This window comes from Phacochoerus africanus, chromosome 8, assembly GCF_016906955.1.
Source record: "Phacochoerus africanus isolate WHEZ1 chromosome 8, ROS_Pafr_v1, whole genome shotgun sequence".
NCBI classification, from domain to species: domain Eukaryota; kingdom Metazoa; phylum Chordata; class Mammalia; order Artiodactyla; family Suidae; genus Phacochoerus; species Phacochoerus africanus.
Window position 1 is genome coordinate 152,279,992 of NC_062551.1, and position 16,822 is coordinate 152,296,813.

General features: G+C 40.8%; 1 protein-coding gene across 9 annotated transcripts in view; it reads right to left on the reverse strand.

Annotated features, from left to right (window-relative positions):
* Positions 1-11,246: 11,246 nt before the first annotated feature.
* Positions 11,247-16,822, reverse strand: part of FGGY (FGGY carbohydrate kinase domain containing) — a 456,020-nt gene continuing 450,444 nt past the window's right edge. For all 9 annotated transcript variants that reach the window (XM_047788880.1, XM_047788885.1, XM_047788882.1 and 6 more), the window contains one exon: positions 11,247-11,476. In XM_047788880.1, coding sequence (XP_047644836.1) covers positions 11,395-11,476 — 82 coding nt within the window. In that variant the 3' untranslated portion in view covers positions 11,247-11,394. The remainder of the gene's footprint in view (positions 11,477-16,822) is intronic.

Here is a 16,822-nt window from a genome sequence, read left to right on the forward strand (position 1 = left end):
TTGCCCTGTTTTGGCCAATGGAAACTTTTCAAGTTGGCTCTAGTATTATTTGAATATGACCCAATAGCCTTTGACAGCACTTATCCAATGTAAGATACTATCATTATTAGTTATTTTTATTGGTTCATAAACTATCATATTCTTGAAAATGAGAGTGGTGATTCTAGCATGAGAGACAATAATTTTTAGAATGCCAGATTAAGGACAAGCACAAAATATTGTGAGGAGAGTAAAATAATAAGGAAAGTATAAAAGGGTAACACACTGTTATCTCATTATACATTTACAATCATAAAGGTGTTTTCTTTTTTAACCACTTCCTTACTGACTCAATCACCTTTATAACAAAGTCAACATTGTATTTATTTCCTGTAGATTTCATAAGCTCCCAGAAGTTTCCTGGCAAGATCCTGTATTGAAAAGAGCAGGTGATATCAAGGCCAAATATATGTTCCTGATATAAATAGCAGGAAGTCTATGAAATGTTTGTTTTAAGAAGAGTAAGTCTGAAACATATGCTTGAATACACAAAAGCATAATATGTTCTCCAGTGCTGTATAACACCTGTGTAGAAGAGCTAAACCATATGTTTCAGAAATTACACTTTAAAGATTACTCTGTAGATTTCAAAAAGGAAAATGTGCTCTTACAAAAAAAAAAAAATGTGTTGCTATGGACATAACTCCATTGTATGGTTTCTTCAAATCCTTTTTAATTGTAACAAGTCTTTTTTTACCTTCTAGGATATGTCAAAACATCTTCTAAAACCATCAAAGTACAATAAATCAAAAAATCTTAGAAACCTGGGAATTCCTGTTGCGGCTCAGCACTAACGAATCTAACTAGTATCCATGAGGTTGCAGGTAAAATCCTTGGCCTCACTTAGTGGGTTGGGGGTCCGGCGTTGCCGTGAGCTGTGGTGTAGTTCACAGCTCGGATCTGGTGTTACCGTGTCTGTGGTATAGGCCAGCAGCAGCAGTTCCAATTCGACCCCTAGCCTGAGAATCTCCATATGTTGCATATGCAGCCCTAAAAAGCAAAAAAAAAAAAAAAAAAAAAAAGGGAAAAAAAAATCTTAGAAGCCTATTGTCAAAAGGATATTAAAATTTCTATACAATATTTGAATTTAAATCATTCAACCTTAATGCAATTCATAAAATTTAGTATTAGAAACTCCATGTATCACAAAACAGCTAATGTTAGATATATTTCCCATTGGTGTTTTCTTGGTCTCAGGGAAAGAGTTTTCTATTCTTTTTAGACCTAATGCTATGTTATAGGTATGTATGCATGGCTTAGAGTTAGGGTATGCACAGGGAGGGGTGATAAGAGAGAGAGGTCCTCAGGCTGCTGTGTGTGACTAAGGGTTTCTTAACTGGATTATATGATAGAGGAGATGGAAATACTAAATTTAAAAGGGTCACCAAGAAATGTAGGATCCTTTTTTTCAGCTAGTATTTGACACTAGTTTTCCCAATGGTTTGATCTATGGTGCTTCTAGAGCTACAATTTAATTGAAAGATTTATTGTAATGTATTTCTAAATAAAGAGCTCCTTTGAGTCTATTTCGATGACTAGTTTAGACCTTGATAATTAATAATAATATTCAATTATAAGACAATATCTGATAAAGTAGTGAATACAGAAAATTGATAAAGTCGTGAATAGCGTTTTGTTTCTGTAATTAGGTACAACAACCAAATTTCATTTAGCAGCCATTAATTTTTCTGAAAAACCTCTTATTCACAGATAACCTGAAGGAAACATTCATACAACTCAGGTCAAAACATTACGAACTCTTGGTCAATTAGGGTTCGAATTACTGTGGTGGTTCTATATGAATATAATAAAATGCTCTCTACAAAAGTGGCTCACAATTTATCTCCCTCTTGGAGATTCACAATGCACAAAGCATATTAAGACTATTCTAAGATATCCTATAATAACAAAATAACACTCAGTGTTTCCCAAACTTATTTAGCCCTGACCCATTTTTCCAAAGAAAACCTATTATTCTGGTAAACCCTTAGGCTCCCTACACAACAGTTCTGTCCCCCCCCCCCCCCCTCTTTTCTAACAGAACAATGATTTCATTGGAACAGCAATATACCTGGTCCCAGGGGCTCTTGAGTTCTCTAAGCCAGTCTTAATCCCTAGCGGTAGGACTGTGATGCAGAATCAGGCCAGTGAGACCTAAGGAGAAGTCTGCTGGGAGGCTCTACCTCGATCAAAAAGGGTGGCCTGGTGAGAAGGTCCTATCATTCTTTGGTTGCTGTCATGTGAAAAATAAGATGCTTCTAAAAGTGACAGCATCTTGCAATTAGGAAGTAACAAACATGAGGTCAAAAGCCAGCTGGCTGAGGCTAGTGGAACAAGATAAAATGGGCTTGGATCCTTGATGGAATTTTTGAATCCACAAGTCAACCTGATGACTACCTGTCTCTGTATTTCTTTCTTTTCTTTTAATCTTTTTAGGGCCATACCCAGGGCAGATGGAGGTTCCCAGGCTAGGGATCAAATCAGAGCTGTAGCCGCTGGCCTACATCACAGCCACAGCAACACAGGATCCTTAACCCACTGAGCAAGGGCAGGGATCGAAACTGGGTCCTCCTGGATGCGAGTCAGATTCGTTTCTGCTGAGCCACGATGGGAACTCCTGTCTCCGCATTTCTTAATAAGGAAATAAACATTGTATGTGAGCCACTGTCACTTGCAGCTAAACACTATCCCAACTGATAAACCCTCTCTCAGGAAACTCTGGAGTAGAATAAGAGGGTATCCGGTTGATTTCCTGTGAGATGGAGCGCTGAATGCACACTAGTGGAGAAAGGAAGCATGAAGGATTGTCCAGGGCTGGGAACGAGGGGATTAACGGAACAAGGCTGACCCTGCCATTCCAATCTTGTCAAACTTAGGCTTATATGGGTCAGTGTGGTGTTAATAGGATGAGGTGGGCCGGTTGTGAGGGACATCAGTGAGGATAGAAAAGCTTATACTGAGGTAAGAAACAACCTTAAAACTCACATCTGACTCAAGCTACACATTCATCGTGGGCTGGCTGGGGGCTCTTTGAGTCATCTTCCCTCTGGAACCCAGGAGGAGGGAGAATCCTTCTCTGGAACAGGAAGGAGAAAAGAGAGCTTTGGAGTTCCCGTCGTGGTGCAGTGGTTAACGAATCCGACTAGGAACCATGAGGTTGCGGGTTCGGTCCCTGCCCTTGCTCAGTGGGTTAACGATCCAGTGTTGCCATGAGCTGTGGTGTAGGTTGCAGACGCGGCTTGGATCCCGCGTGGCTGTGGCTCTGGCATAGGCCGGTGGCTACAGCTCCGATTCAACCCCTGGCCTGGGAACCTCCATATGCCGAGGAAGTGGCCCAAGAAATAGCAACAACAACAACAACAACAAAAAAAAGACAAAAGACAAAAAAAAAAAAGAAAAGAGAGCTTTGGGGGTTCTCGCTGGACCATCAAAGACTTGGTCCAGAAATAACACCCACCACTTCTCACAGCTCCTTAAACGGAATGGGTTCCGAGACTCCACTCAGCCATAAGGAGGCCAGGAATGGGCCGCACGCGGAGAGCATCTTCATTATCACTCACATCAGCACAGTGGGCATCGCAGTAGATGCTTCTGGCCAGAAACTATGCTTGAAGGTATGCTCCTTAGATTCTCCCTGGGAGGACTGTCTGGGCACAAGCAAGGCCTGGGTTGGTGGCTGGAGAATGACAGCAATTGGATCTGGCCCTGGGGGAGAGAGCTGCTAAGTGCTAGATAATGTATCTCAGTTTCATCAAACAGCCTGAAATCCAAGCAGAACTCTGGTCTCAGACTGGCGGGCCAGGGCCAGACGCTTACCTCCAGCTTCTGCTGGCTGAGTGCAGGTAGATAAGCCCTTCACATGGTTGAATCTGAGATTGGCTTTCTGGGGCCAGGTGGGATGGGAGAGATGATTTAGAAGTCAGGGTAGCAGGAAGGGGGATTTAATCAATTTATGGTTGAAGGACAGCCAAGGTTCTACCCAGAGAGACAGTTTCAAAAGTTAAATTTGAAGGGATTAGTGAGACCAGAAATAAGAGAATAAGTAAACAAAGCCTGAGCTTAGGAGGATTACACGTGGAACAAAATTTAATGCGAGGCATAGGCTTTGACAGATGGCTTAGGAAGAATGCAGTGAACCATGTGAGAGGACTCAACTTTTCCTTCTCTGTGCCTAGCAGGAGAGTTGTGCAATTTCAAGGGGTCAGGCCCGACTGGACAGACATGTTTGTTCCTTACAGGAGAAGCCTGTTATTTAGTGAGGTTCCCAGGGGCCTTGGGCCTGATGGCAGAAAGACGAAGTCCAGATTCACTGGCTGGTCTGAATGGGGTGTCCACTGCCTGGCTCAGCCTGTTTATACTAGAGATGGAATAAAGCTCAATCTTCAGGTGAAGAACTTCTGGTACCTGAGCTCAGCAGAGAGAGAAAAGCAGGACTGGGGTTTCATCACTTCCACATGAGCCTTTCCAGACAGACCTGCGCTACTGGCATCCTTGGACTTCATAGCACCTCTTCACTGTGGTGCTCCCTGGGCACCTAATATGAGATGTCTGAGCTTGTTAAATCTCTTTCTATCTACTTCCCCTCTCTCTGCAACCTGCTGCTGGCCCCTGTATGCACTGACAGGAACTACTCCAGCACTCTTGACATAGTAAGAGCCCAATAATGGTTGGTTGTTATTGATAGAACATAACTATTTTACATACAGAAACTGATATAAAGTCATCCAACTTGATGGGAAGCAATGCTTCTAGAAATATTTATAATGTAAAAATGGATTGGTTGAAGATTAACTGATTTTTTAAAAATCTTTTTAAGGCTGTACCTGTGGCATATGAAGTTCCCAGGCCAGGGATTGAATGGGAGCTGAAGCTGCCGGCCTACTCCACAGGCACAGCAACGCCAGATCCAAGCCACATCCATGACCCGTGCTGCAGCTCGTGGCAACACCGGATCCCCAACCCACTGAGTGAGGCCATGGATCGAACCTGCATCCCCAAAGACACTAGTCTTGTTCTTACCCCACTGAGCCACAATGGGAACTACAAACTCTGATTTTGTTGTGTATCTATTATATCAGGCACCGTGCCAGGTGCTTCAAAACATCACTCCATTTATTTCAAAATCACATCAGCCAGGAGGCAGATTTTCTTGTCTTTCACTTTATAGATAAGGAACAGTGATGCATAGGTTAACTTGATTGCATGAGTTCATACCCTGTGTGGATTAGTAAACAGTGAAAACTGTGATCGGACGGCAGACCTTAGTGACTCCATGGCTCAAGGCTTTATCACTTCACCCCTCTGCTGCCAAAAGAAATAACACAGGACTCGATCAACCAGTGAGCATCAGAAGGGGCCTCCTCGATATTTATGCATCTCATCAAGAGGCGGACCATGGAGAAGAGAGCAATTAGCTAACTAATGAATCATCCTCTGTTGCACAAATAAGCTAATTGAATTTACTTAGGAAGAAGCAATGGAGTGATCCTGCCTCTGTGTTTCGGCTATGGAATCTTGCGCCAGTTTCTTTAACCCTTGGAACCATGGTTTTTCTATTTGTAAAATGAGATCCCTTCCTTTGTCAGGCCTCCCCTCACTAATCCATTATGAGGAACAGCTGAGATTACGTATGTGTAATCAATATGGATACTGTAAGGAAACAGTCAAATGGAAGTCTCATTATTGACATTGCCTAAAGACCAGATACTAATAAAATAGTTTTCACTTCACATACATTAAAATTGTACAACTGGGAGCTAGGCTCACCCCAGATATTTGTGTGTGTGGTGTGTGTCTTTTTAGGGCCACACACGTGGCATATGGAAATTCATAGGCTAGGGGTCTAATCAGAGCTGTAGCTGCTGGCCTACACTACAGCCACAGCAACGCCAGGTCTGAGCCATGTCTGGAACCTACACCATAGTTCCCAACAACCCTGGATCCTTCATCCACTGAGTGAGGCCAGGAATCGAACCCGTGTCCTCATGGATACTAGTCAGGTTTGATACCACTGAGCCACAATGGGAACTCCTCACCCCAGATTTTAATACGGAAACACTTCTAATCAAGACTTCAGGCATGACTTAAGCAAATAAAATTAGGTCTTTAGAAGTATTTACTCTAATATATAATCTTAAATGATTTTTTGCACAGAATGGAAATTGACCACAAGTTTAATGGGTGAGGTAATAATAAGCTGGAAAACCTGACTCTATTAGCAGTAGTCTTTGCTTTTATTTAAGTCGCTTTTGTTTTATAAATTTTACGTAATTGTCAAATATTCAAGTACTGGGAGAAACATTCTTTTGAAAAATGTACTGCTTTTTAAGTTCTCTCTATAGAAACTAGAAAAGGGAGGGAAAAAAAGCTTTTTGTATGCAAGACTTCCTCCTGTTAACAGTTAAGTGCATTTATGGAGACACGAGACAGCACAAAGATTCTTCTGTAATTCCTCAGAAGGCCCATCTTTAAGTATAATTATATTACACAGCTCTGCTTAGTTTCTTGTTTAGTGACAATGTCCTTCATTTGAAATCCTTTGATGGTAATTATTTGTAACCATGCCCTTGAATTCTGAAAGCACATGTACCACAGACCTGGTAAACAATGGGTATTTCTGGACTACAATGCAACTGGTTTTCTTATAAGAGATCACACATGATCTGCAGGTCTGTAACAGCACTGCAAATTTGCAAAAGGTTTCTGAGCTTGAGCTACAAACCGAAATGAGGTGTGTGGTTGTACGTCTGTGTGTGCAATAAAAAAACTAAAAGCAGGTCTTTAGGTATAACACATGATTTTCTTAACCTTTAACAACCACGTCATATTTCAAAGTTTTTGACATTGTTTAAGTTAAGGTGCATTAACACATAGGAGTTCCCAGTGTAGCTCAGAGGGTTAAGAACCCAACTACTATCCATGAGGATACAGGTTTGATCCCTGGCCTCACTCAGTGGGTTAAGGATCCTACGTTGCTGCAAGCTGCATTGTACGTCACAGATGTGGCTCAGAACTGGTGGCTGTGGCATAGGCTGGCAGCTGCAGCTCTGATTTGACCCCTAGCCTAAACTTCTATATGCCCTGGGTACAGCCCTAAAAAGAAAAAGAAAAAGAACCCCACATATCATAGATTGACCTGAAAGTGAGATGTTTTTGAGAAATTTTTAAGTCCATTCATCCTCTTTGTGCAGAAAAAATATTTCCTGTTGGTGTATTTCTTCATATATATTGCGCATCCTTGTGTGTCAGGAACTATGCAGATGCAGAGAACACTGGTCTTGAGCATCTCAGTCAAACAAAAGTGACCATGCCAGGGGCAGGGGAATGAATAACCCAATTATCCTCAGGTCTGAGAAACAGAGGATCGTGTTCATGTTAAGACGTTAATGCTCCAACTTGTTACCCTCACCTACTGATTTGGCACCTCCTCAAAGCTGGGTGTTTCCAGGGATGATCAACAGTATTTTCACCCCTCCTCTTGAAACTCAGTACTCTTTGCTCCCTGATGCAACTGGTAACAATGCAGATGGTGCTCAGAATAAAAAGACCAAGCACCCCATCGGGCTCTCCCTGAGAAGGGACATACCTTCTAGATGCCGCATTTGGAACCCTGCCCACCCTGGCGATGGGGTCCTTCCTTTATTGCAGCTCTGCCACACGTCACACGTTCTGCCATCCTCCCTCCCCGTGGGGAGCCACAATTTTTGTCCTTCACACATGAGGAGTGTTTTTGGTCAACATGAAAAAGCCACAGTGTGTTTCCTGGCAAAATGATTTGTGAAACCAGCCTGGCTTCAACTTGAAAGAAGAGCTTTCAGTAGGCAACCAAACCAAACTAAAATGCCACAAACCACTCTGGCCACACTTGTAATTCCTGTTCATAAAAGCTAAATATACTTAATACTTGACATGTGTGCTCTATATAAAGCCTCCTTTCCCAGTGCAAGAAGGTGAGTATTAGAGCCATAATTTTTATTACTGAGCTACACATGGTTAAAGAAATCCATATAGGCATTGACATTGTCCTAAAATACTGGCTTTTGAGCTGGAAGCAAAACTATTTTCTTAGGGATTCACCATCTGGCCAGATGACACCAGAAAACAGTGTGAAAACAATTATTTGTAGAATGCCTATTATCTGCAAGGCACTGTGCTAGGGCCATGTAGTTTCTTCACAGAATCCTTAGAGCCCACATTAGGAGGCAGGTAGCAGAATTACAGCACTGACAAAGGGGGAGACAGAGGCCTAGAGGTTATATATCTTTCCCAAGGTTTTCCAGCCCTTCTAACAGGGCTCCTAACTGTTAAGATGCAAGCGATTTCTAGGGTTCCCACGTTGACCTTGCCTCATCTCTGTGTGTTTTTCCTTCTTTATAAAGCAGTGCCTAGGTCTGGTTTGCTTTGGATGGGAGTTACCTGAGAGAATGACCAACCTTGAATAGGAGTTACTCAAGAGAATGACCAGCACCCCAGCTGGCCACCCACAGTAGGAGTGATTTAACTAAAGAGTGGTTGGTGGGGCTGGATTCCTCTCCAGCTGTTACAAGAGAGCAACACCCAAAGCTTTGTACCCAGACAGATCTAGGTTTGGATTCTGTCTCTACTGCCACTTGAGGGACTCTGGCCAAGCTGTTTATATTTCCTAAGCCTCAGTTCTCTTAACTGGAATGGGAAGTTAATGCTACCTACTTCCCAGCCCTGTAGTGAGGACTGCAGAGAATGGACAGGAAGGACTTGGCAAATAGTTGGTAATCCTTCATTCTCTTACCTCTGCATTCCTAGCCAGGCACAGCTGCTGCAGTCATCACTGCTTTGCTGGAGTTGGCCCAGGCCTGCCCTGTTTCTGAGTCAGTGATGATCAGCACTAGAGCCTGAGCCTGTCTAACTGTGGTCCTAACATCGTGCCTAGATGTTGCTGTACCTGAATTCTCCTCTGAGATGTTGAGTCTGACTCCCCAGTCCTTCTCACCCAGCCCAAGCTCTGGCTAGGGTCTCGGTGAATGCACTGGGCTTCATCCTGTCGCCATGGCCAGATGGACTGGATACCCTTGCCCACCTTCACACCCTGGACCATACCAAAGGTGTCTATATCCTTTGGGTACTGTAAAACGCTATTACAGCACTGGCCTTTGCAACTGGGTGTGGGTATCCTACTCATAATTTTTATGGTTATTGTTCTGAGAATCTCCTAAGTTCCAGGTCCTGCAAAAAGACAGGCATGGTCCAGACAATTGAGCTAAGTGCTTTATGTGTATTATTTCACTTAATCCTCATTATGGTCTGGTAAAGTAGGTGCTATGAGTATCTTCATTCAAAAAATGAAGAAATTGAAGCTGAGAGAGATTGAGGGCCTTTCTCCAAGTCACACAGCAAGTCAGAGGTGAAGCCCAGGCCTAGGATCCCAAGCCAGGGCTCATAGCCATTATACCACATTGCTTTGCATCCAGTCTGTCAACCTTCCACTGCTTCTTCCTTTTCTGGCTGTCTGATGAGCTCTATGGCAGCAGGTACCTTTTTTTCAAATGCAGCATTTCTTACAAAGCGCTCTGCTTAGTTACTTGGATCTGTTTCTCATTAGACTGGGAGCTCCCTGAGGGTAGGGACTGTGTTTCCTTTATCCCTGTACTCTAGTACCTAGCACAATACCTGGCACAGAATAAGCACTCCAAAAGATGTTTGTTGACCAAGTTGTACTGGCTTTTTCTTTTCTTGAATCCCAAACTCCTAATTTATCTCTCCCTGTGTCCTGGCCTTTTCTTTTCTGCCTGCTGACTTATGTTGCTACAGTCCCATATGTCCTCTATCCAAACTCATCTGAACTTAAGACAGGACTAGAACCAACACTAGTGGTTACTCTTGGGTTCAAAATGGTGTGTGTGTGTGTGCATGCAGGTACACAGGTGAATGTTTGTGTTTTTATGTGCATGTTACGGTATCAACTAAGTAACTCTAGTTGTGTGCTTTCAAACACTCGTCTACATCAAAAGATTTTAGCTACCACGTTTCTTTACTCTTTGTCTTTATGACATAGATATTTTTAAAGAGCACAGTCCATTAAAAAAACAGAATGCTGCCCAATTTGGGTTTTGTCTGCTGTTTCCTTATGATTAGATTCAGGTTATGCATGCCCAGCCAGAATGATGCTGTGTCCTTTTCAGGCTGTCACATCTGGAGGATCATGATGTCTGTTTACCCACCTGAAATTAATTTGGATCAATCAAGATGCTATCTATTTTTTCCTGTAACTAACATTCTTTTTCTTCTTGTAACTAATAGTCCATGAGGAGACCTTTCTCACCAAAATTTCCTTTTGGATCCATTAATGATTTCTGCCTGTACCTATATTTAATAAAATGTTTGCAAGATGACAATTCTGCAGTTAAATGCAATACAATAAAGGCCTAGACAGGATCCTGTGCAGGAGGGAAAAATGCCATAAAAGCTGTTATTGAATTAGTGACAATATTGGAATATGAATGACAGATTAATGTGCTATCTAATAATTAAGTCTGAGAGCTCCTATTGTGTCTCAGTGGGTTAAGGACTGGCCATTGTCTCTCTGAAGATGCAGGTTTGATACCTGGCCTAGCTCAGTGGGTTAAAGATGTGCTGTTGCCATGTGGTGTAGGCTAGCAGCTGCAGCTCCAATATGACCCTGGGCCTGGAGACTGCCATACATCACAGGTGTGGCTATAAAAAAAAGAAAAGAAAATGAATTCTGCTGGAATTTACTCTCAAATGAGTCATAAAACATTTGTATGTATAGTATATACACAAGTATGTGTACATATATGTATGAGTACACATGCATATAAAGAGACAACATATAAATGAGAAAGAGACAACATATAAATGAGAAAGCAGATGGGATAAATATTCAAAAGTAAAAATTAGGAACATGGGTGTTCCCTGTATTGTTCCTATTCTTGCAACTTTTCTATAAGTGTGAGATTATTTACAAATAAAAAGTTAATAACAAGCTTTTAGCCACCTATAGAATAAACATTAGATGTCCTACCTGAAGTGATATAAGTTTTTGATGGCTGACACTGAATCAATCACCAAGGATAGTTTCTCCTGGATTGAATGATCCCCAAGGTTTAGTTCTGTAGGAGATCCTACGACTCTGTGAAACGTCTGTCTCCAAGATAGTGCCTGCGGAAACTACCAAGTAAATAATGGTGGTATTTTGAGATGGAAGACTCTAGTTCTGGTTGCACATATCTCAGTTATCTTTATTAACAGACAATACAGAAATGATGAAATGATACCTAAGGGTCTTGAATATAAGATGAAATAAACAGAGGTCCCCAATGCAATGACCTAAAACCTGGCATCAGCACCTGCAAGCTCTGTTCAGTCCCCTTTCATGATGGCTGCATACTCTTTCTGGTGCTCAACCAGTTTCAAAAATACTTGATATTTCTTGTCATAATATCTGTGGGAGAAAAATAAATACATTAAGTGATGTCAAAACTATTATGCAGCTTTCCTTGACATTTAGAAGAACAGGAATATATCTGCTATGGTTTTGCAGACACTTTCTATTTTTTGAATGCTTACAGCATCCTAAGCCACAGACCAGCATGTTCCACTCCCATTATCTTTAACCTCCATGGGTTAACCTACAAGCTCCATTTCAGGGGTAAAAATTTGAGATTGGCTCAGAGAGGCAAATCTAAAATAGTAACACTAAAAATCAGCAGAGCTAGAATTGAAACCCAAGTCTATCCAACTTCAAAGATTCTTCTATAATGTACTGAAAAGTCCAGGCTTAGCTTAGGACCTTTTACATTCCCGGCTTCACTAAGTATTTCTTTCCTTTTTCACTCAATGAATTTTATTACATTTATAGTTAGACAACTATCTTCATAACCCAATTTTATAGCATTTCCATCCCAAACTCCCAGTCCATCCTCCCACCCCCCCAAACTGTCTCATTTGGAAACCATAAGTTTTCAAAGTCTGTGAGTCAGCATCTATTCTGCAAAGTTCATTGAGTCCTTTTTTTTAGATTCCACATGTAAGTGATAGCATATGATGTTGGATCTCACTGTCTAACCTCACTTAGCATGATAATTTCTAGGTCCATCCATGTTGCTAAAAATGCTATTATTTCTTTCCTTTTAATGGCTGAGTAATATTCCATTGTGTATATGTACCACATCTTCTTTATCCAGTCCTCTGTCATTGGACATTTAGGTTGTTTCCATGTCTTGGCTACTGTAAATAGTGCTGCAATGAACATTGGAGTACATGTGTCTTTTTGAGTCATAGTTTTCTCTGGACAGATGCCCAGGAGTGGGATTGCTGGATCAAATGGTAATTCTATTTTTAGTTTTCTGAGGAATCTCCATACTGTTTTCCACAATGGTTGCACCAATTTATATTCTCTCCAGCACTTATTGTTTGTAGACTTTTTGATGATGGCCATTCTTGGCCAGTGTAAGGTGGTACCTCATAGTAGTTTTGATTTGCATTTCTATAATAATTAGTGACATGGAACATCTTTTCATGTGTTCTTTGGCCATCTGTATGTCTTCTTTGGAGAACTGTCTGTTTAGATCTTCTGCCCAATTTTTGATTTTTTTTCTTTTTCTTTTTTGGTATTGAGCTATAGGAGGTGTTTATAAATTTTGGAGATTAATCCCTTGTCAGTCACTTCATTTGCAAATATTTTCTCCCATTTGGTGGGTTGTCTTTTTGTTTTGTTTAGGGTTTTCTTTGCTGTGCAGAAACTTTTAAGTTTAATTAGGTCCCATTTGTTTATTTTTGTTTTTATTGTCATTACTCTAGGAGGTGGATCTAAAGATATTTCTGTGGTTTATGTCAGAGAGTGTTTGGCCAATGTTTTCTTTTAAGAGTTTTATAGTATCTGGTCTTATATTTAGGTCTTTCATCCATTTTGAGTTTACTTTGTGTTTGGTGTTAAGAAGTGTTCTAATTTCATTCTTTTACATGCAGCTGTCCAATTTTCCCAGCACCAGTTATTGAAGGGACTGTCTTTTATCCATTGTATATTCTTGCCTCCTTTGTCCGATTAGTTGACTTTAGGTGCTTGGGTTTAATATTGGGCTTTCTATCTTGTTTCACTGATTTCTGTCTTTGTACCAGTACCATACCATTTTGACGACTGTAGCTTTGTAGTAGAGTCTGAAGTCAGGGAGCCTGATTCTTCCAGCTCCATTTTTCATTCTCAGGATAGCTTTGGCTATTCTTGGTCTTCTGTGCTTCCAAACAAACTTTAAAATATTTTGTTTTGGTTCTGTGAAAAATGTCCTTGGTAATTTGATAAGGATTGCATTGAATCGGTAGATTGCCTTGGGTAGTATAGTCACTTTGATAATATTGATTCTTCCAGTTCAAGAGAATGGTATGTCTTTCCATCTGTTTGTGTCATCTTTGATTTCTATTAGCATCTTATAGTTTTCAGAGTACAGGACTTTTGTCTCTTTAGGTAGGTTTTTTCCTAAGTATTTTATTCTTTTTGATGTGATGCTAAATAGGATTGTTTCCCTAATTTCTCTTTCACATCTTTTGTTGTTAGTATATAGAAATGCAGTTGATTTCTGTGTATTAATTTGGTATCCTGCGACTTTGCCAAATTCATTGATGAGCTATATCAATTTTCTGGTAGAGTCTTTCATCTGCAAATAGTGATAGTTTTAGTTCTTCCTTTCCAATTTTGATTCCTTTTATTTCTTTTTCTTCTCTGACTGCCATGGCTAGGACTTCCAAAACTATGTTAAATAACAGTGGTGAGAGTGGACATTCTTGCCTTGTTTCTGATCTTAGTGGAAATGCTTTCAATTTTTCACCACTGAGAATGATGTTAGCTGTGGGTTTGTCCTGTATGGCTTTTACTACGTTGAGGTAAGTTCCCTCTGCTACCACCTTCTGGAGAGGTTTTTTTGTTTGTTTTGTTTTGTTTTAATCAGAAATAGGCGTTGAATTTACTTTGTCAAAAGCTTTTTCTACATCTATTGAGAGGATCATATGGTTTTTATTCTTCACTTTGTTAATGTGGTGTATCACACTGACTGATTTGTGGATACTGAAGACTCCTTGCATCCGTGGGATAAAGACCATTTGATCATGATGTACAATCCTTTTAATGTATTGTCAGACTTGGTTTTTCCTATGTATTTCACATATAACTACCTTCTCCCTCACCCCCTCCCAGTTTAATGACTGGTTTAAAGTCACAGCTGGACCAGAGATGAAACTGAACATTTTAATCACCCTTCAGAAGTTCTACACATACATTTCCTTTTCAGACTGCTCTATCTGGGGGTAAACCCTCATGAAAACGTGACTCATGTCTTTCCTGTAGCTGTGCCCTGCCTTACAGGCATCCTGCAGAGGACCCTGCTCTCCTGTGTACTTCAGCTGACTCTTCTGGTGAGACCTGTTAGAACTGGTTTTGGTCGTGAGTCACACGGCAGAGCAGCTCAAGCTGGCCTGGCGTCACAATCTTGAAAAGGACTATAGTAGCTATGACGGACTATGCTTGCAGATTGCAACTTGGTTCTTACTCCTCTTGGTTAGGAGAGCTGACGGGGGTAAGGGGTTGATATTTAGCATGTCTTGGTAGATGCTAGGGTGCTCCAAAAAGAAGTCCTCATGAAGGAGCTTCGGGGCCAGCTTGTGAATTGGGGGAGAGAGTGTGTAAGAGGAACTGTGGATACACACAGGGGCATCTACCTGTAACATGCAGAGATAAAGGATTCACAGGAGCCTCCCAACCCAGCATTTATACCTTAAGAATTCTGGTACCTTAAGAGCTGTGATGGGGCCAAACACAGAGTTAAGAGGGGGACTCTGAAGCTGGTGTTTGAATCTCAACTCAGCCCCATGACAAGCTGTGTGACCATATATATTTAAATTAATTTCTTTGTTCCTAAATTTCCTTATCTATAAATGGAATGATTAACTGCCTCAATAGAGCTTTTATGTGAATTAAAGTAAGGTGATATTTGAAAAGCAGTTAGTTTCTGACTCATAGTAAGTGATATCAATGCTAGATATGGTTACAACTTTAAAAAGACCAATATTCTGATATTATCATCAGTCTCTCTGTATGTAGGTTTTACCAAGATCTACTCTATGAGCCTCTAAAGTTATTAAATCACAGAACAATTTGGGGGACAGCAGTTTTCTTCTTTCTAGTGCTACTCTCTGATAATTTAACATCAAGCAGTTTTTGCACTCTATGCGATGGATTTTCTGACTTTAGGAAACTTCTGGAAGGGACCTTGCGTCAGTACTCCTTCTCATGAATTTGAAGATTTCCAATTTTAAGACTGACAACTTTGCAGCAACTTTCTTCATTGTTCTTATTCTTAGTGCAGTGGGAAAATCACCGGCTCTCTGGGCAGAGAAGCCTAGGAGGCTTCAAGCAACTTCTTTAAATGGTCTGAGTCTCAGTTTCCCTGCTGTAAGAGGGACGATAATAGTAACTACATGAGAGTTCCCATCGTGGCTCAGTGGTGACAAACCCAATGAGTATCCATGAGGACATGGGTTCGATCCCTGGCCTCGCTCAGTGGGTTAAGGATCCAATGTTGCCAAAAGCTGTGGCGTAGGTTGGCAGCTAAAGCTCTGATTCAACCCCTAGCCTGGGAACTTCCATATGCCTCAGGTGCGGCCCTAAAAAGAGAGAAAAAAAAAAAAGGTACCTACATCATAGAGTGACTGAATTTTAAACATGAAAATCAACATGAAATACTTTGCAGGCTGTCAAGTGTTTATGAATGTGAGCTGATGTTCTTACATCCTTCTGTTATCCTGGAATGTTAGATGATGAATAGACTATACTTTTCCTTTTGTATGCGTGGGAAGCTGAGGTCTAAGGTACTTCTTTCCCTATGCTTTTTGTTTTTCAATTTTTTAAGTTGTGGCAAAATATGCAGTTTACCATTTTAGCCACTTTTTAGTGTACAACCCAGTGGCACTGGGTACATTCACATTACCATGTGCAGTCCTCACCACCATCCACCCACAGAACTCTTTTCATCTCGCAAAAGTAAAACTCTATCTATTAAACAATAGCTACCCATTCTCCCCTCTCCCCCCATCCCCTGGAAATCACCATTCTACTTTCTGTCTCTATGAATCTGACTATTCAAAGAACCTTACAGAAGTGGAATCAGGTAATATTTGTCATTTTGTGACTAGCTCTTTTCACCAACATAATGTCCTCAAGGTTCATCCATACTGTAGCATATTTCATTAGACCCTTCCTTTCTAAGGCTTAATAATATTCTATCGTATGTATTATATACCCCTTTTTCTCTATTTTAATAAGACATATGGTTGCTTCCATGTTCTAGCTACTGTGTATAATGCTGCTATGAACATGGGTATATAAATATCTCTTTGAGACCCTGATTTCAGTTCTTTGGGCACATACTCAGAAGTGCAATTTCTGGGTTATATGGTGGTTTATCTTTATTGTTTAAGGAACCACCATATTATTTTCCACAATGGCCACACCATTGTCCATCTCCACCAACAGTACGCAAGGGGTGCGATTCTTCTACATTCTTGTCAACACTTGTTTTTGTTTTTTTTTTTTTTTGACGGTAGCCACCCTAATGAGTGTAAACTGTTATCTCACTGCAGTTTTGACTTGAATTTCCCTTATGTTTAGTGATGGTGAATATCTTTTCACGTGTTTATTGGCCATGTATATATCATTTTTGGAGAAATGTCTATTCAAGTCCTTTGCCCATTTTTGATTTAGGTTGTTTGTTTTTTGGTTGTTGAGTTTGGAGAGTACTCT